Source organism: Oncorhynchus tshawytscha, linkage group LG31, assembly GCF_018296145.1.
Source record: "Oncorhynchus tshawytscha isolate Ot180627B linkage group LG31, Otsh_v2.0, whole genome shotgun sequence".
NCBI classification, from domain to species: Eukaryota; Metazoa; Chordata; class Actinopteri; order Salmoniformes; family Salmonidae; genus Oncorhynchus; species Oncorhynchus tshawytscha.
The window spans coordinates 29,476,275-29,497,480 of NC_056459.1; the positions used below are offsets into that span (position 1 = coordinate 29,476,275).

General features: G+C 45.7%; 1 protein-coding gene and 1 long non-coding RNA gene across 2 annotated transcripts in view; both read left to right on the forward strand.

The window, feature by feature from the left end:
* The window catches only part of LOC112241190 (ataxin-1), a 185,160-nt gene extending 174,158 nt beyond the window's left edge, over window positions 1-11,002 (forward strand). The window contains 3 exon segments of the mRNA XM_042309829.1: window positions 1,164-2,554; window positions 2,557-3,634; window positions 6,837-11,002. Of these exon segments, the coding sequence (XP_042165763.1) occupies window positions 1,746-2,554; window positions 2,557-3,634; window positions 6,837-7,445 (2,496 nt within the window). The 5' untranslated portion in view covers window positions 1,164-1,745 and the 3' untranslated portion in view covers window positions 7,446-11,002.
* A 7,708-nt stretch (window positions 11,003-18,710) lies between these two features.
* On the forward strand, window positions 18,711-20,869 carry LOC121841454. Its single transcript, XR_006080476.1, has 3 exons — window positions 18,711-18,752; window positions 20,303-20,505; window positions 20,668-20,869. It is a non-coding gene; the product is annotated as an uncharacterized LOC121841454 (long non-coding RNA).
* The last annotated feature ends 337 nt before the right edge of the window (window positions 20,870-21,206 follow it).

The window sequence follows — 21,206 nt, forward strand, 5'->3', positions numbered from 1 at the left end:
TAGAGAGAGAGGAGGAGAGGAAGGCCCAAGCGGGAAAGATTAGTGGCTGGCTTACCACTGGGATGTAGAAACACTGCACTAACTCTCTTGATTGAAGCATTGTAACTCTCTTGATTGAAGCATTGTAACTCTCTTGATTGAAGCATTGTAACTCTCTTGATTGAAGCATTGTAACTCTCTTGATTGAAGCATTGTAACTCTCTTGATTGAAGCATTGTAACTCTCTTGATTGAAGCATTGTAACTCTCTTGATTGAAGCATTGTAACTCTCTTGATTGAAGCATTGTAACTCTCTTGATTGAAGCATTGTAACTCTCTTGATTGAAGCATTGTAACTCTCTTGATTGAAGCTTGGTAACTCTCTTGATTGAAGCATTGTAACTCTCTTGATTGAAGCATTGTAACTCTCTTGATTGAAGCTTGGTAACTCTCTTGATTGAAGCATTGTAACTCTCTTGATTGAAGCATTGTAACTCTCTTGATTGAAGCATTGTAACTCTCTTGATTGAAGCATTGTAACTCTCTTGATTGAAGCATTGTAACTCTCTTGATTGAAGCATTGTAACTCTCTTGATTGAAGCATTGTAACTCTCTTGATTGAAGCATTGTAACTGCCTGGTCAAATTTAGGCTGAATGCACAGATAAAGGTTTTATCTACAATGAAGCTAATGTCTTGATGAGATGAGAATGCTCTCTTTCATCTACCTATTCTACATGATGTTAAAGGATAAACATAATCAGCCCATAATAATTATCCTAATAATAGTGTGTGTGTGTGTGTGTGTGTGTGTGTGTGTGTGTGTGTGTGTGTGTGTGTGTGTAGCTGCATGAACATTATTAATAAGCTTCACACTGAGTGTTTCCCTGCTCTCACCGACGCAACACACACACACACACGATGCTCACAGATGGCAGAAATGGATGCTTATAAACAAACACACACATGTAAGCGTGCTTCTCATCTTCCCAGGGTGGGCATTGAAATGCCGTTTAACCCCAATTCTCTCTCCTCTTGTTGTAATGGGTCACTGTATGATAAAGACATTTTTCTATTGTCTGTGTGTGTGTGTGTGTGTGTGTGTGTGTGTGTGTGTGTGTGTGTGTGTGTGTGTGTGTGTTTGAGAGAGCCTAATCTAACATGTTTGTTCTCTGTGCTCCCCAGGTTGCTGCATCTGTCCAGAAGGCTGTCCAGAAGGCTGTCCAGAAGGCTGTCCAGAAGGCTGTCCAGAAGGCTTGCTCACAGAGGGAAATGATTCCGCATGAAGCTGACGGACGGCTCTCCTCCTCTCTCCACGACAACGCCGGGTGTGACTCGGGCTGCTCTCACGGCAACGGCAGGTGTGCCGCTCTCTGCTCTCTGCTGAGCCAGAGCCAGGCGTTGGACAGACGCTGAGCTACCCATTCCCCCCCTCTCTACCTCCTACACCCTCCTACCTACCTACCTACCTACCCCCTCCAGTCTCCCAGTCTCCTGGTCCTACCCACCCACACAACCAGCAGGAGGGCCTACTCTGTCAACGAGGAAAACCAGGCCAAGGAGAGTGAGAGAGAGAGTGAGAGAGAGAGAGAGAGAGAGAGAGGGAGCGAGCGAGCCAGCCAAAGAGGGGAATGAAAGAGAATGTGAACGAGGCAGAGACATAAGAACTAGAGAGTTAGTGTGAAAAGAGAGACAGGCACACCTGTTGTTGCCGTGGGAGCAACGTGTGTCTATGTGACAGAAAGTCTAGAGAGAAAAGACAACAGTATGAAGTCCAACCATGAGCGCAGCAACGAGTGTCTGCCCCCCAAGAAGAGAGATTTCCCAGCCAGCACTGCAGATGAGAGGCCCCTGTTGATGGCGCCCGCCAGCGAGACCCAGCGAGGAGAGAACCTGACATGGCTGGCCAGTGTAGCTGGCGGGCACAATAGAGACATTAGTGGAGGTAACGGGGATGGCGGTAGAGGTGGGCTGCGTACCAGCACTCCCTGTGAGTCTGACGTGCCCCAGTACAAACCACTATGCTCCAACATCACCACACACTCAGACTTCCTGGTCCCTTCCTCCATCTGTTCCTCCTCTTCATCACATCAGTCCAGAGTGGTGACCACATCGCTCCCTGCCATGTACAGCTCTCCTCTGTCCCCACCAGGGGGTACCATCCACTACACCCAGCTTCCCCACAACCTTCAGGTCATCAGTTCCCCTTACCCAGGCCCCTACGCTGGCTACCTCTCCTCCCAGCCCCCCCCTCTACCCATCTCCACATCCCAACGCTCCCACCCTGACCCCTACCCCAACACCACCATCACCTCCAAGCTGAACCAGCACCACTCTGTGGGTCCAGGTCGCCCCCACCCCAGTCCCTACCCCCAGGCCTGGCTATATCGGACACTGGCCCCCAGTGCGTCCAGCTCTCTGGTTCCTCTCACAACGTGGCCCCCCGGACTGCCCCCTTGCCCCACGGAGGGACCCACCACCTGCACCACGACCCCCACCACACCCTGGCCTTCAGCGGGGGCTCCCAGGTGCTGGTACAGTATGCGGGCTCCGGCTCCGAGGAGACCCTGACTAAGAGAGAGGAGGGCCGGCCCAGGGAACTGCACAACGGAGAGCTGGAGAAGAGAGGCCGCTTTGAGAGGAAGGAAAGCAAAGGAGCCCCATCATCATCCTCCTCTTCTTCCTCCTCTTCCACCCATCACCAGCTCCACCAGCAGCAGAGCTCCCACCATCACTATGAGACCTATACCTCCCATGATGCCTCAGGGCTACAGACCTCTCTCATGCTTGCCCCCAACAGTCACGGAGGACAAGACCATAAGAGTCACGAAAAACTACCCCTCTCCTCTGCCTTGCACCCAGAGAAAGGCAGCCTCCTCCTGGGTAAACCTGTGTACCGCACCTCCTCCTCCACGTTCACCTTCCCCCCTGCGCTCAATGTGGAGAGTCTTAAGGCAGCCGTCAGCTCCATGTCCCCCCACACTCACACAGTCATCCAGCCCACACACAATGCCAGCGATGCATCGCCCATCTCCCTAGGCCAACTCTCCACCAACTTCTACCAGGCTGGCCCAGGTGGGCAGCCCATCATCGGCTATCTGTCTGGGGGTGCAGGGGGGCAACAGTACCACACCAGTCTGTCCCAGCACCTGCTCATCCCCGTCAGTGGGACCGGGGCCACCAGCCTTGAGGCTGGCCATACTGCCCACATAGCCACCACAAGTCAACCACAGCCCTTCCCTGCCACACTCTCCCACGCCTACATCGCCACCACCACCACCACCACCACCACTAACCCCAGAGAGGAGCATCTATTTGAGGTCCCGGCCCCCTACCCTCCTCTGTCCTACCCTGCTGGGGCTGGGGGGAGCATGGTCCAGGCCCAGCTACACCTCCCGGTGGTCCCAACCCCCCAGGCCCCCTCCTCGGCCCCCTCGGGCTCCTCGCTGCCCGCCTACTTTATCAAGGGCTCCATCATCCAACTGGCGGACGGGGAGCTGAAGCATGTGGAGGACCTGAAGACGGAGGACTTCATCCAGAGCGCTGAGATCAGCAGCGAGCTGAAGATAGACTCGTCCACCGTAGAACGTATCGACGACAGCCACACACCCAACTTTGCCATCGTACAGTTCTCCGTGGGTGAACACCGCGCTCAGGTAAGAGAACGCTTTTGTTTATATAACTTCATGAATATCAAAACAAACAAACGCTAAATCATGTTTGTGTATCAATATAACATTGATATTCACAAGTGGGCAGAGGTGCTAACCAGGGCCTGCGCACGTCAATCGATTATTGAATAACTCCCTGTGTGTTTTATACTAGAGACTTACTGTGGCTGCAACTCAAGCCTCTCTTTCCACCGATATAAAGCCTGCACCCGGGGCTTGTGAAGGTGGTGTTTGTCAACACAGGAGAGGATCCGGACAAGATTTGTCATCAAATCAAATCATCTGTAAAACCCAAACTGTTTGAGCGACAAACTAATAAGCATTGAAAGGGGAGACTCACGCAAACAACGCAAAGGCGTCAGTAATTTTGCTCTATGACCCATACAAGTTTCAGAGGAGTCGTCACCTTTTCGGGGGGGTTCCATACAAATACAACAGATTCAGTTCCAAAAGCCTTGGGCCCAACTCATTGGAATGTCCCCACCCCACCATAGGATGGTATCTGTGATTGGGCGTTGCATACTATTGGCCTATCATATGGACTGGAATTAGGCACCTCTTTACCATGAATCTGGGAGAGAACAGGCCATGGTGATGGTTCAGTGATGTGTTCAGGACAGAGGTTGAATGGTTTAGTCTACTGGAATAGATGAAGGGGGCTGTCAGCTGAGACAGACATTCACATACAAATATTTTAGATCTCCCCTCTTTATGAATTTTTCACAATGAATGAATTACATTTCATTTTCGTGTCAAATCACCAATTGGTAACCCATCTCATATTGGATTACTTGACGCATAAACGTGTATTATTTGTATGTATTTCCATCTCTGTCATATGAAACCGCTGGCATGTGTGGTGCGCATTAGACTGGTGTTTTCCCGCTACTTGCATTCTGGGACGCGTGTGTTACCATGTAGCCATTGCTGTGCTTATAATGTGAGCAAATATTTGATCAACATTCTAAAAGTTCTGATCTGTTCCATCCGCCTCTTTGTGTTTACAGGATATTTTAGACCGAAGGTTCCACTGGGCATCAGTTGTAGGCTACGTGCAGGATATTTTAGACAGCTAGTCCACTGGGCATCAGTTGTAGGCTACGTGCAGGATATTTTAGACAGCCAGTCCACTGGGCATCAGTTGTAGGCTACGTGCAGGATATTTTAGACAGCTAGTCCACTGGGCATCAGTTGTAGGCTACGTGCAGGATATTTTAGACAGCTTGTCCACTGGGCATCAGTTGTAGGCTACGTGCAGGATATTTTAGACCGAAGGTTCCACTGGGCATCAGTTGTAGGCTACGTGCAGGATATTTTAGACAGCTAGTCCACTGGGCATCAGTTGTAGGCTACGTGCAGGATATTTTAGACAGCTTGTCCACTGGGCATCAGTTGTAGGCTACGTACAGGATATTTTAGACAGCAAGTCCACTGGGCATCAGTTGTAGGCTACGTGCAGGATATTTTAGACAGCTAGTCCACTGGGCATCAGTTGTAGGCTACGTGCAGGATATTTTAGACAGCTTGTCCACTGGGCATCAGTTGTAGGCTACGTACAGGATATTTTAGACAGCTAGTCCACTGGGCATCAGTTGTAGGCTACGTGCAGGATATTTTAGACAGCTAGTCCACTGGGCATCAGTTGTAGGCTACGTGCAGGATATTTTAGACAGCCAGTCCACTGGGCATCAGTTGTAGGCTACGTGCAGGATGTTTTAGACAGCCAGTCCACTGGGCATCAGTTGTAGGCTACGTGCAGGATATTTTAGACAGCCAGTCCACTGGGCATCAGTTGTAGGCTACGTGCAGGATATTTTAGACAGCAAGTCCACTGGGCATCAGTTGTAGGCTACGTGCAGGATATTTTAGACAGCAAGTCCACTGGGCATCAGTTGTAGGCTACGTGCAGGATATTTTAGACAGCAAGTCCACTGGGCATCAGTTGTAGGCTACGTGCAGGATATTTTAGACAGCAAGTCCACTGGGCATCAGTTGTAGGCTACGTGCAGGCTATTTTCGACAGCTAGTCCACTGGGCGTCAGTTGTAGGCTACATGCAGGCTATTTTAGACAGCAAGTCCACTGGGCATCAGTTGTAGGCTACATGCAGGCTATTGAGCTTCTTGTGTGAATTCTTATATGGATGATAATAAATGGACATATATTTTAGGGGGTGGATGTATTGTTCGTTAGGGAAATGATTAAATGTTCAGGGCATGCAATGGGCATAATAAAGTGGTTAGTCACTGACCCCGGCACACATTATGCCAGAGTCCGCATCGGTTGGAATCTGTGTTTTTCACCCTCGTCCTGTCTTTCTAACACTGATCTCGCTCTTAAATAAAACCTTCAAACAAATGACAAAGGTTTTAAAAAATACTGTTGATAAGAGGCTTGTTTAATATAATGCTTGTAATATAATGATACAGTATAATGACCGTAGAGGCTAGGCTGTTATGCCGTTTAGCAGTGGGAGGACATTAACACACACCTTTCCACACCTTTCATTATGTGCCAATGGACAGGCTAACGGGCAGCCTACAGAATGTAGCCTGTTGGAATATCATCAGATAACACGGGGTTCACCCGCACAGCTGATCTCCATAGCAACCATTATTGGTCCCACTAATAGCCACATCTTAGTCTCACCTGCAACCAAATTCTTTTACGATGTGTTCGTTCTCTGATTGGTATTGTCATGGGAACAACTTAGTCCTTTTTGAACAGGTATCTTCTTCACAAGCATTCAGTACAATCTACTGTGGCAATTAACCCGACACTTTGTATAAATGGAAAAGAATGTTGTTTTTTTATTATTAGATTCCCATTTATGTAATCCATTAAATACAACTGTATATGAAATGGTCTGTTATACCTGGACTGTCCATATTGTAAATGTGCCATTCATGTGCCATTTGCACTCAATTCTGTAGTCTGCCTCACTATTCTCAATAGAATATTTTGCTTTTATAGGCTTATATGATTAGTTTTGATAGGCTATAGTTTAGGTGTTGTCTCCTATATGATTAGTTTTGATAGGCTATAGTTTAGGTGTTGTCTCCTATATGATTAGTTTTGATAGGCTATAGTTTAGGTGTTGTCTCCTATATGATTGGTTTTGATAGTCTGTTCTCTCTCTCCATCTCTCCCTCCTCTCCTCTCAATCTCTTTTATTATCTCTCCTCCAGGTGAGTGTGGAGGTGCAGGTGGAGTATCCCTTCTTCGTATTCGGCCAGGGCTGGTCGTCGTGCTGCCCGGACCGGACCACTCAGCTGTTAGAACTACCCTGCACCAAGCTCTCAGTGGGGGACGTCTGCATCTCCCTCACCCTGAAGAACCTGAGGAACGGCTCCCTGAAGAAGACCCAGCAGACCCAGAACCAGGCCATGGAAATCACTACTAGCTGCAACATGGGCTCCATCCACGGGCCCCTCAAACCCTCCAGGTCTTCCCGGGGTGGAAGGGGGTCAGCCAGGCACGGGGAGCAGGAGAACGGGGTGGGCCATAGAGGCTCCAGTGGGGGAATGGTGGTTGAAGGTGTTCAGTTCACCTCAGAGAATGGGGAACTGAGGTTTGGCATCGGAGGGGGGGCCAATTTGAAAGGAGGCCAGCCTGGAGATTCAGAATCCAGTAGGGGCGCCGCCAAGCCGGCGAGCCGCAAGAGGAGGTGGTCGGCCCCCGAGGGCCGTCAGGTGGAGAGGAGCGAGGAGGTGCCCCAGTTGACTCTACCCAAACCTTCCTTTATCACTCAGGGGGTAAAAATCAGCATCGAAGGCAGGTCAAATATAGGCAAGTAGTGAAGGCAGGAGATTAAAACAAGACTGTTAATTCAAATGGGGATTGGAGGAGAGATGGAAAAAAAGAAATGCCCTCATAAATGTTTTATTTTAACGACTTTGTTTTTGATTTTTTTCTTGTTTATATTTTCTATCCGGATTACTGTAGGCTAAATTTGACCCATGTAATCACCTTACATTAAGTCCATGTTAAAATAACATTGTAGTTGATGCGTTCGGCATTACGTAAACAAGCAAACGGTGCAATTGCTTTGGATTTGTCAACAAGTCTCTGGGCAAGGGGTTTTGTGAAGTATAGTATGTGTTTTATTGGTGGGTTTGTGGCATGCAAGAGCGCTGCTTGATACCTCTCTGGTCATTAGATGGCTGCAGGTGGACAACTGAATGAAATATGTAAGTTAGCTTTCCTATAGGGCCTAGGAGATGACTAAGCTTCCATAATGTAGACCGGTGAGTGATATCACTTCCTGGTAGAGGGCACTACCGACGAGAGTGTTCAGGATGTCTGGACGGAATCACTCTCCACGCCACCCGTTGCCGTGGTGGCAGACTGAGTTGATATGATGTCATCTATCCCGAGCGACTCAAGACGTCTTTAGATAAAACACAGTCAAAAAAATGACTTTAACAAATTCAAACCCTCGCGAATAGAAGAGGAGGTATAATAACACCTTTATGTGTCTCTGACAGAAGGTTAGAACTACACATCTAATCCTAAACAAGGGGTCACCAGATGCCTCGACACTCATCCACCTCGACCACTCAGCTAGGTGATGTCACCCAGCAGGGCCAGACCAGCCAGGCGAGGTCATCAGGCCGCGCCACTGGGCCACCATAAAAAGAGAACTCTTCCTTCCTTTGTTATGTTTGGGTGACAGTGGAGTCATTTTGTTATTATTCTTGAAATGTTCTGAGTTGATAATGATATATTTAAATGATTGTCTAAAACTTTGAGGTCAGGGGTCACATACTGTATGTATAATTTGATCCAGGGTGGTTAAGTAAAATGTTTATGTTATTCCTTTATACCCTACATACATTTACATTCACACTGAGTTGATGAACTATGGGATTATTCAGAGGAAGATGATGTTTACTTGGTGCAACCTTTTCCTTTACATTTTTATGGCAGAAAGAAAGAGCTTGTGTCTCAAATGGTCCCCTATACCCTATATAGTGCACTTCTTTTACTAAGGCTCCTATCCTTATGGGCCCTAGTCAAAAGTAGTACACTGTATAGGGAATAGGGGCCATTTGGAACGCAGTCAGAGAGTCACTGTTGAGTCTTTAGAGAGAGACAGCATGTTGTCTTGAAGCACTTGCGTCTGCACACCTGTCACACTCACCAACTGATGATAACACAACTATTATTATTATTGTTATTGTTATTGTTATTGTTGGTCTCTCTTCATTAACACAGTACTGTATGTTTTTGTTATTTTACCTTGAGGAAGAAGTAGAACTCTGTGACAGCAGGACTTTAGAACAGTGAAGGGGTCGTGATGATGTCATAGAGGAATGATGATGTCATGGGGTCACCAAGTCACTTGACCTGACAGGGATGAATGTGACAGGTGATGAAGCGAGTGCCAGTTAGGAGAGGGAAAGAAAGTGAGAAAGAAAACAGAGGAATATAGAGGACGATATGAAAGCAGAAGAGTGTTTTTTTTTTGTTAAGGCACTTTACTCCAATCAGAACATGCTCTTCAAATTATGGGTGTGGTCAAAAAAAAGATACATAACTGCCTTTTCAAGGAAATCAAAAATGTCAATCAAGTCCAAAAGGAGATTGGACAAAGGATGGGAATAGGCAGGAACTATGTACAGGTATGTTGTGGACGAGACTGAGAGAGTTATAGATGCTCTGGACACAGAATTTTTGACGTGTGTCATATGCATAATGTATGTACGGGAAGTGTGCATGAATGTAGGTATGTGTAAGTACACACACACCAGAGGAGGCTGGTGGGGGTAGCTATAGGAGGACATATTCATTGTAATGGCTGTTATGGTATAGATGGAACAGGGTCAAACACACTGTTTCCAGGTGTTTGATGTGTTTGGTACCATTGCATTGATTCCATTCCAGCCATTACAATGAGCCCATCCTCCTATAGCTCCTCCCACCAGGCTCCCTGACACACACTACTCACACAAACACACACGGAATACAGTACCTGCACAGACAGGCACTCTCCTGAAGGTGAGGGAGGACTGTATGTATTTCATACTTGTTGATATACGTTTCATGTGTATCCAAATACTTTTGTTGCATAGATGTTTCCCCTTGATGATATAGAGAAGCCAATATATTTGAGTAGGAAACTAAGACGATAGTGATTCTCAGTGGTGTGTGTGTGTGTGTGTGTGTGTGTGTGTGTGTGTGTGTGTTTGTAAATGTGTATAGAAATATCATATAAGTTAATTTGATATATCCCATGTTAAATGTCCAGGGTTCCTGTTTTTGGAGTTCTACTTAAGAGAATCTTGCAATTTGCACATCTGGAGAGGTTGTTAGTTGGGTGACATGACTTTTTGGTTGTGTCCGAAATGGCTCCCTTTTCCCTACATAGTGCACTGACCAAAAGTAGTGCACTATATAGGGAATAGAATGCCATTTCAGATACACCTATGTTTTCAGCCAGGTTGCACACACAAACACACACACACTCACACAAACACACAGTGAGCTGAAGCCATAGAGATAGGTAGAGGACTCGTCTTTGTATCTGTGCCATTATAGTGTCTGTGACAGCCTCAATGGCGCTGTCCATGCTTTCTCCATTTTAAAGTAGTCAATTGTCGTCTTCACTATTGGCTGGTCCCTCCTGATGACCCAGTTGGACATGACTCCAACAGGGTCACCAGGGGGGGATCATTCAATGAAGTTGGAAGTCTCACCCAGTTGACTACATTAAAATGTTGGAATCCCTCAATGGCGCTACCCATGCTAATACTACCTTTTGGCCACTAGAGGCCTCTATCATTCTCTATGGCTGAAACCCCATTTTACTGAAATGTAGCAGTTCCTTATCAAGTGCGCTCCCTGCTGATTGGCTCTGACAATCTTGACTCTGCTCCTCATTGGACAACTACACTGTCAATCACATCTGTGGCACGTCCAAGTCCCACCCACTTGTTGGGAGTTTGGTTGAGAGACAGTGTGGAGGTATGTCGGTCGGTCTTGGAGCCGGGGGTGGGGCCCCCACCAGGTACACCTGTTGAGCTCTCTGATTGAACTAGATTTTCAGGTGTGTTTAGGTGGTAGAAGATATGGCAGAGTAGGAGAAGTATGTAGAAGTTGCTTCTAGCCACTGGTGTAGGTTCAGATCCCCCTAAAGGTTCGTGTTAGGTGTGGGTGTAGGGGAATCTGATCCTAGATCTGTGGTTAAGAGGAACTCCTACCTGGAGGGCGGGTGCGGGTGATGGACAGATGGATGGATGGATGGTAAAGTCAGATGGATGGTGGTGGCGGTGGTGGGGAGTGAGTAGACACCCTGTATAAGATTTGAAAATGCTTTATTGTTTTTAATAAAACAGGGTTTCTCAGATCAACACCACGGCAGTGCATCTTCATTTTTTCTTTTATAACATTCTTTGACTATGTCGTCTAGAGCTAGTTTCTCTGTGTGTGTGTGTGTGTGTGTGTGTGTGTGTGTGTGTGTGTGTGTGTGTGTGTGTGCGTGTGTGCGTGCGTGCGTGCGTGTGTGTGTTTCTGTAAGGACAGGATGGATATAATGTTTGTTTTTTGCTTCTAGAGCTTCACCCTGGTAAAATAGCAGATATTTAAACCATTACATATATGGCTTTGCATTCATACACATTGAACCAAAATGAGACCCTAGTTAAGTCTTGTTCTAACTGACTAACCCCTACCTAAATGGGACAATTCAGTAAAACAATGACACACACTTACACCCCTCACCAATCAAACCCTTTCAGGTAAAGTTTTCTAGTGCAAATGTAAAGCATAATGGCAGTGGTGTGGTGACTGCTTTCCAATAGTTAGACAGCAAGCATCTAGCCAGCATGTGTGTAACTTTGGATTTGAGGGGTGAGGCTGTGTCTCTAGAGATGGGGGGTGAAGCTGTGTCTCTAGAGATGGGGTGAAGCTGTGTCTCTAGAGATGGGGGATGAAACTGTGTCTAGAGAGATGGGGTGTAACTGTGTCTCTAGAGATGTGGGGATGAAACTGTGTCTGGAGAGATGGGGTGAAACTGTCTCTAGAGATGGGGGATGAAACTGTGTCTCTAGAGATGGGGTGATGAAACTGTGTCTGGAGAGATGGGGTGAAACTGTGTCTGGAGAGATGGGGTGAAACTATGTCTCTAGAGATGGGGGATGAAACTGTGTCTAGAGAGATGGGGTGAAACTGTGTCTCTAGAGATGGGGGATGAAACTGTGTCTGGAGAGATGGGGTGAAACTGTGTCTCTAGAGATGGGGGATGAAACTGTGTCTGGAGAGATGGGGTGAAGCTGTGTCTCTAGAGATGGGGGTGACGCTGTGTCTCTAGAGATGGGGGTGACGCTGTATCTCTAGAGATGGGGTGAAGCTGTGTCTCTAGAGATGGGGGGTGAAGCTGTGTCTCTAGAGATGGGGGTGACGCTGTATCTCTAGAGATGGGGTGAAGCTGTGTCTCTAGAGATGGGGATTAAACTGTGTCTAGAGAGATGGGGTGAAACTGTGTCTCTAGAGATGGGGGGATGAAACTGTGTCTGGAGAGATGGGGTGAAACTGTGTCTCTAGAGATGGGGGATGAAACTGTGTCTAGAGAGATGGGGGGATGAAACTGTGTCTGGAGAGATGGGGTGAAACTGTGTCTCTAGAGATGGCGGGCTGAAACTGTGTCTGGAGAGATGGGGTGAAACTGTGTCTCTAGAGATGGGGGATGAAACTGTGTCTAGAGAGATGGGGTGAAGCTGTGTCTCTAGAGATGGGGGTGACGCTGTATCTCTAGAGATGGGGTGAAGCTGTGTCTCTAGAGATGGGGATTAAACTGTGTCTAGATAGATGGGGTGAAACTGTCTCTAGAGATGGGGGGTGAAGCTGTGTCTAGAGATGGGGGTGAAGCTGTGTCTCTAGAGATGGGGGATGAAACTGTGTCTCTAGAGATGGGGGTGAAGCTGTGTCTCTAGAGATGGGGGGTGAAACTGTGTCTCTAGAGATGGGGGTGATGCTGTGTCTCTAGAGATGGGGGAAGCTGTGTCTCTAGAGATGAGGGGGTGAAACTGTGTCTCTAGAGATGGGGGGGAAGCTGTGTCTCTAGAGATGGGGGATGAAACTGTGTCTCTAGAGATGGGGGTGAAGCTATGTCTAGAGATGGGGGCTGAAGCTGTGTCTCTAGAGATGGGGGATGAAACTGTGTCTCTAGAGATGGGGGTGAAGCTGTGTCTAGAGAGATGGGGGATGAAACTGTGTCTCTAGAGAGATGGGGGATGAAACTGTGTCTCTAGAGAGATGGGAGGATGAAACTGTGTCTCTAGAGATGGGGGATGAAACTGTGTCTCTAGAGAGATGGGGGCGATGAAACTGTGTCTCTAGAGAGATGGGGGGTGAAACTGTGTCTCTAGAGATGGGGTGAAGCTGTGTCTCTAGAGATGGGGGTGAAGCTGTGTCTAGAGATGGGGGGTGAAACTGTGTCTGGAGAGATGGGGGATGAAACTGTGTCTCTAGAGATGGGGTGAAGCTGTGTCTCTAGAGATGGGGTGAAGCTGTGTCTCTAGAGATGGGGTGAAGCTGTGTCTCTAGAGATGGGGGGTGAAACTGTGTCTGGAGAGATGGGGGATGAAACTGTGTCTCTAGAGATGGGGTGAAGCTGTGTCTCTAGAGATGGGGTGAAGCTGTGTCTCTAGAGATGGGGTGAAGCTGTGTCTCTAGAGATGGGGGTGAAGCTGTGTTTCTAGAGATGGGGTGAAGCTGTGTCTCTAGAGATGGGGGGTGAAGCTGTGTCTCTAGAGATGGGGTGAAGCTGTGTTTCTAGAGATGGGGGGATGAAACTGTGTCTCTAGAGACGGGGTGAAGCTGTGTCTAGAGAGATGGGGGGATGAAACTGTGTCTCTAGAGATGGGGGGTGAAGCTGTGTCTAGAGAGATGGGGGGATGAAACTGTGTCTCTAGAGAGATGGGGGATGAAACTGTGTCTCTAGAGATGGGGTGAAGCTGTGTCTAGAGAGATGGGGGTGAAGCTGTGTCTCTAGAGATGGGGGGATGAAACTGTGTCTCTAGAGATGGGGTGAAGCTGTGTCTCTAGAGATGGGGTGAAGCTGTGTCTCTAGAGATGGGGTGAAGCTGTGTCTCTAGAGATGGGGGGTGAAACTGTCTCTAGAGATGGGGGATGAAGCTGTGTCTCTAGAGACACACATTAATGCCTCTCGAGAGTACACTAGTAAAAGCCTTCCTGCTCATCTCTCTCTCTGACTGGCTGTAACATGTCAATCATTTCATCTAGAAGCTCTCTGCAATAAAAACCCTCTCCCTCATGCTATGACCAAAATAAAGAGACATTCAACATAAACACACAAACACACCCAGACACACACACAAACACATCCAGACACCCCCCACACACACACAAACACACCCAGACACCCCCCCCACACACACAAACACACCCAGACACCCCCCCACACACACACACCCAGACCCCCCACACACACACACACCCAGACACCCCCCACACACACACACCCAGACACCCCCCCACACACACACACACACACAAACATACAGGCTCCCACACACCCTTCAAAGAACCCAGCCAGCCATTAACAAACCAGCTTAGTCATTTTAGCGTGGCCTGCCAGTTGCACGGCCTGCCATTCAGAAAATTCAGGGAGATTCTCACATATGCAGTGACAGACAGTCCAATTTGGACTACAGTGTCCATCATGCTACACCCACTAGTGTAGCAATTAACCTCTGACCCCTAGTTCAGGTACCCATGACGACCCCATAGCCATCCAGCCTCTCTCATACACTCACTAGAACCTTATAGACTGAGTGTACAAAACATGAAATAACATGTCGTAGACGGACCAGGTATGGCAGGCAGTAGGTGCAAGGTGCACTGGTTTGTGTGAAGAACTGGAATGCTGCCAGGGTTTTTCATGCTCAACAGTTTCCTGTGTGTGTCAAGAATGGTCCACCACCCAAAGGACATCCAGCCAACTTGACACAACTGTAGGAAGCATTGGAGTCCACATGGGCCAGCATCCCTGTGGAATGTTTTTGACACCTTGTAGAGTCCATGGGGTTGCAACTAAGTGTGTATATATATATATATATATATAAAGGGGTGAGAAGGGGTGAGAGGCCTAGTGGACAAGGGGTGAGAGGGGTGAAGGGGTGAGAGGCCTAGTGGACAGGGTCAGGTTAGTTGAATGGGTGAAAGGCCTAGTGGACAGGGTCAGGTTAGTTGAATGGGTGAAAGGCCTAGTGGACAGGGTCAGGTTAGTTGAAGGGGTGAGAGGCCTAGTGGACAGGGTCAGGGTCAGGTTAGTTGAATGGGTGAGAGGCCTAGTGGACAGGGTCAGGGTTAGGTTACATGAAGGGGTGAGGGGCCTAGTGGACAGGGTCAGGGTCAGGTTAGTTGAAGGGGTGAGAGGCCTAGTGGACAGGGTCAGGGTCAGGTTAGTTGAAGGGGTGAGAGGCCTAGTGGACAGGGTCAGGGTCAGGTTAGATGAAGGGGTGAGAGGCCTAGTGGACAGGGTCAGTGTCAGGTTAGTTGAAGGGGTGAGAGGCCTAGTGGACAGGGTCAGGGTCAGGTTAGATGAAGGGGTGAGGGGCCTAGTGGCCAGTGTCAGTTTAGTTGAAGGGGTGAAATGTATTATTTATTTATATATATATATTTATATATTTGCCTAATTAATGAAAAAAGCATTGAATCAACAATGGCATTATTTTAAATGAACTCTGCCAACTAGTGACTTTCTTCACAACCTCCGCCAGTTTGACACCAAAACATTGACAACAAATACATACTTACACAGTCTACTAAATAAAAGTGTGTAAAAAACTAAATCATGGATATTTTATATTTTCATACTGAAACGCCAATGTTATTCTCTAAATTGATGATTTATATTTAAGATAATGTTTTACAGCTTTTTCATATTTAAAAAAATAAAATTATATTATTATTTAATATATTTCACGTGATAAGGCCAGCGAGAGTGCCAGAGATAATGACAGACACGTGATAAGGCCAGCGAGAGTGCCAGAGATAATGACAGACACATGTGATAAGGCCAGCGAGAGTGCCAGAGATAATAACAGACACATGTGATAAGGCCAGCGAGAGTGCCAGAGATAATGACAGACACATGTGATAAGGCCAGCGAGAGTGCCAGAGATAATAACAGACACATGTGATAAGGCCAGCGAGAGTGCCAGAGATAATAACAGACACATGTGATAAGGCCAGCGAGAGTGCCAGAGATAATAACAGACACATGTGATAAGGCCAGCGAGAGTGCCAGAGATAATGACAGACACATGTGATAAGGCCAGCGAGAGTGCCAGAGATAATGACAGACACATGTGATAAGGCCAGCGAGAGTGCCAGAGATAATAACAGACGCATGTGATAATCTGAAATACCCCAAAGGGCCACTAGATGTCTGGTGATAAATGACATAAAATCCTTGAAAGATACCAAAATTCTGGTAGGTTACTGGTAAAATGTGAAAGCTTTCAGTAATATACCCTCCATTTGCAGCCTTAACTGTACTTGCTTGGAGAGACGTTCTTGGGATGCTTGTGGTGTAGTGAGAGGTGGTATTATGGTAGGTAGTATAGATGTGTAGTGAGAGGTGGTATTATGATAGGTAGTATAGATGTGTAGTGAGAGGTGGTATGATGGTAGTACTATGATAGGTAGTATAGATGTGTAGTGGGAGGTGGTATGATGGTAGTACTATGATAGGTAGTAGAGATGTGTAGTGAGAGGTGGTATGATGGTAGTACTATGATAGGTCAGTAGTAGAGATGTGTAGTGAGAGGTGGTATGATGGTAGTACTATGATAGGTAGTATAGATGTGTAGTGAGAGGTGGTATGATGGTAGTACTATGATAGGTCAGTAGTATAGATGTGTAGTGAGAGGTGGTATGATGGTATTACTATGATAGGTCAGTAGTAGAGATGTGTAGTGAGAGGTGGTATGATGGTAGTACTATGATAGGTAGTATAGATGTGTAGTGAGAGGTGGTATGATGGTAGTACTATGATAGGTAGTATAGATGTGTAGTGAGAGGTGGTATGAAGGTAGGACTATGATAGGTCAGTAGTAGAGATGTGTAGTGAGAGGTGGTATGATGGTAGTACTTTGATAGGTAGTAGAGATGTGTAGTGAGAGGTGGTATGATAGTAGTACTATGATAGGTAGTATAGATGTGTAGTGAGAGGTGGTATGATGGTAGTAGTAGTACTATGATGTGTAGGTAGTATAGATGTGTAGTATAGATGTGTAGAGGGTGGTATGATGGTAGTACTATGATAGGTCAGTAGTATAGATGTGTAGTGAGAGACGGTACGATGGTAGTACTATGATAGGTCAGTAGTAGAGATGTGTAGTGAGAGGTGGTATGATGGTAGTACTATGATAGGTCAGTAGTAGAGATGTGTAGTGAGAGGTGGTATGATGGTAGTACTATGATAGGTAGTATAGATGTGTAGTGAGAGGTGGTATGATGGTAGTACTATGATAGGTCAGTAGTATAGATGTGTAGTGAGAGGTGGTATGATGGTAGTACTATGATAGGTCAGTAGTAGAGATGTGTAGTGAGAGGTGGTATGATGGTAGTACTATGATAGGTCAGTAGTAGAGATGTGTAGTGAGAGGTGGTATGATGGTAGTACTATGATAGGTAGTATAGATGTGTAGTGAGAGGTGGTATGATGGTAGTACTATGATAGGTCAGTAGTAGAGATGTGTAGTGAGAGGTGGTATGATGGTAGTACTATGATAGGTAGTATAGATGTGTAGTGAGAGGTGGTATGATGGTAGTACTATGATAGGTCAGTAGTAGAGATGTGTAGTGAGAGGTGGTATGATGGTAGTACTATGATAGGTAGTAGAGATGTGTAGTGAGAGGTGGTATGATGGTAGTACTATGATAGGTCAGTAGTAGAGATGTGTAGTGAGAGGTGGTATGATGGTAGTACTATGATAGGTAGTATAGATGTGTAGTGAGAGGTGGTATGATGGTAGTACTATGATAGGTCAGTAGTAGAGATGTGTAGTGAGAGGTGGTATGATGGTAGTACTATGATAGGTAGTATAGATGTGTAGTGAGAGGTGGTATGATGGTAGTACTATGATAGGTAGTAGAGATGTGTAGTGAGAGGTGCTATGATAGTAGTACTATGATAGGTAGTATAGATGTGTAGTGAGAGGTGGTATGATGGTAGTACTATGATAGGTCAGTAGTATAGATGTGTAGTGAGAGGTGGTATGATGGTAGTACTATGATATGAGGTCAGTAGTAGAGATGTGTAGTGAGAGGTGGTATGATGGTAGTACTATGATAGGTAGTATAGATGTGTAGTGAGAGGTGGTATGATGGTAGTACTATGATAGGTCAGTAGTATAGATGTGTAGTGAGAGGTGGTATGATGGTAGTACTATGATAGGTCAGTAGTAGAGATGTGTAGTGAGAGGTGGTATGATGGTAGTACTATGATAGGTAGTATACATGTGTAGTGAGAGGTGGTATGATGGTAGTACTATGATAAGTAGTAGAGATTTGTAGTGAGAGGTGGTATGATGGTAGTACTAAGATAGGTCAGTAGTAGAGATGTGTAGTGAGAGGTGGAATGATGGTAGTACTATGATAGGTAGTAGTAGAGCTGTGTATTGAGAGGTGGTATGATGGTAGTACTATGATAGGTAGTAGTAGAGCTGTGTAGTGAGAGACGGTATGATGGTAGTACTATGATCGGTAGTAGAGATGTGTAGTGAGAGGTGGTATGATGGTAGTACTATGATAGGTAGAAGAGATGTGTAGTGAGAGGTGGTATGATGGTAGTACAATGATAGGTAGTAGAGATGTGTAGTGAGAGGTGGTATGATGGTAGTACTATGATAGGTAGTATAGATGTGTAGTGAGAGGTGGTATGATGGTAGTACTATGATAGGTAGTATAGATGTGTATTGAGAGGTGGTATGATGGTAGTACTATGATAGGTAGTAGAGATGTGTAGTGAGAGGTGGTATGATGGTAGTACTATGATAGGTTGTAGAGAGATGTGTAGTGAGAGGTGGTATGATGGTAGTACTATGATAGGTAGTATAGATGTGTAGTGAGAGGTGGTGGTATGATGGTAGTACTATGATAGGTAGTATAGATGTGTAGTGAGTAGTATAGATGGTATGATGGTAGTACTATGATAGGTAGTATAGATGTGTAGTGAGAGGTGGTATGATGGTAGTACTATGATAGGTCAGTAGTAGAGATGTGTAGTGAGAGGTGGTATGATGGTAGTACTATGATAGGTAGTATAGATGTGTAGTGAGAGGTGGTATGATGGTAGTACTATGATAGGTAGTATAGATGTGTAGTGAGAGGTGGTATGATGGTAGGACTATGATAGGTCAGTAGTAGAGATGTGTAGTGAGAGGTGGTATGATGGTAGTACTATGATAGGTAGTAGAGATGTGTAGTGAGAGGTGGTATGATAGTAGTACTATGATAGGTAGTATAGATGTGTAGTGAGAGGTGGTATGATGGTAGTACTATGATAGGTAGTAGTAGAGATGTGTAGTGAGAGGTGGTATGATGGTAGTACTATGATAGGTCAGTAGTAGAGATGTGTAGTGAGAGGTGGTATGATGGTAGTACTATGATAGGTAGTAGTAGATGTGTAGTGAGAGGTGGTATGATGGTAGTACTATGATAGGTCAGTAGTAGAGATGTGTAGTGAGAGGTGGTATGATATGTAGTACTATGATAGGTAGTATAGATGTGTAGTGAGAGGTGGTATGATGGTAGTACTATGATAGGTCAGTAGTATAGATGTGTAGTGAGAGGTGGTATGATGGTAGTACTATGATAGGTCAGTAGTAGAGATGTGTAGTGAGAGGTGGTATGATGGTAGTACTATGATAGGTCAGTAGTAGAGATGTGTAGTGAGAGGTGGTATGATGGTAGTACTATGATAGGTCAGTAGTAGAGATGTGTAGTGAGAGGTGGTATGATGGTAGTACTATGATAGGTAGTAGAGATGTGTAGTGAGATGATGGTGGTATGATGGTAGTACTATGATAGGTCAGTAGTAGAGATGTGTAGTGAGAGGTGGTATGATGGTAGTACTATGATAGGTAGTATAGTTGTGTAGTGAGAGGTGGTTTGATGGTAGTGACTATGATGGGTCAGATAGTATAGATGTGTAGTGAGAGGTGGTATGATGGTAGTACTATGATAGGTAGTATAGATGTGTAGTGAGAGGTGGTATGATGGTAGTACTATGATAGGTAGTAGAGATGTGTAGTGAGAGGTGCTATGATAGTAGTACTATGATAGGTAGTATAGATGTGTAGTGAGAGGTGGTATGATGGTAGTACTATGATAGGTAGTAGAGATGTGTAGTGAGAGGTGGTATGATGGTAGTACTATGATAGGTCAGTAGTAGAGATGTGTAGTGAGAGGTGGTATGATGGTAGTACTATGATAGGTAGTAGTAGATGATGCTATGTGTAGTAGAGAGATGGTATGATGGTGATGGTAGTACTATGATAGGTAGAAGAGATGTGTAGTGAGAGGTGGTATGATGGTAGTACTATGATAGGTAGTAGAGATGTGTAGTGAGAGGTGGTATGATGGTAGTACTATGATAGGTAGTATAGATGTGTAGTGAGAGGTGGTATGATGGTAGTACTATGATAGGTAGTATAGATGTGTAGTGAGAGGTGGTATGAAGGTAGGACTATGATAGGTCAGTAGTAGAGATGTGTAGTAGAGAGAGGTGGTATGATGGTAGTACTATGATAGGTAGTAGAGATGTGTAGTGAGAGGTGGTATGATGGTAGTACTATGATAGGTAGTAGAGATGTGTAGTGAGAGGTGGTATGATAGTAGTACTATGATAGGTAGTATAGATATGTTGTGAGAGGTGGTATGATGGTAGTACTATGATAGGTCAGTAGTATAGATGTGTAGTGAGAGGTGGTATGATCGTAGTACTATGATAGGTCAGTAGTAGAGATGTGTAGTGTGTAGTGAGAGGTGGTATGATGGTAGTACTATGATAGGTAGTAGAGATGTGTAGTGAGAGGTGCTATGATAGTAGTACTATGATAGGTCAGTAGTAGAGATGTGTAGTGAGAGGTGGTATGATGGTAGTACTATGATAGGTCAGTAGTATAGATGTGTAGTGAGAGGTGGTATGATGGTAGTACTATGATAGGTCAGTAGTAGAGATGTGTAGTGAGAGGTGGTATGATGGTAGTACTATGATAGGTAGTATAGATGTGTAGTGAGAGGTGGTTTGATGGTAGTACTATGATAGGTCAGTAGTATAGATGTGTAGTGAGAGGTGGTATGATGGTAGTACTATGATAGGTCAGTAGTAGAGATGTGTAGTGAGAGGTGGTATGATGGTAGTACTATGATAGGTCAGTAGTAGAGATGTGTAGTGAGAGGTGGTATGATGGTAGTACTATGATAGGTAGTAGAGATGTGTAGTGAGAGGTGGTATGATGGTAGTACTATGATAGGTAGTAGAGATGTGTAGTGAGAGGTGGTATGATGGTAGTACTATGATA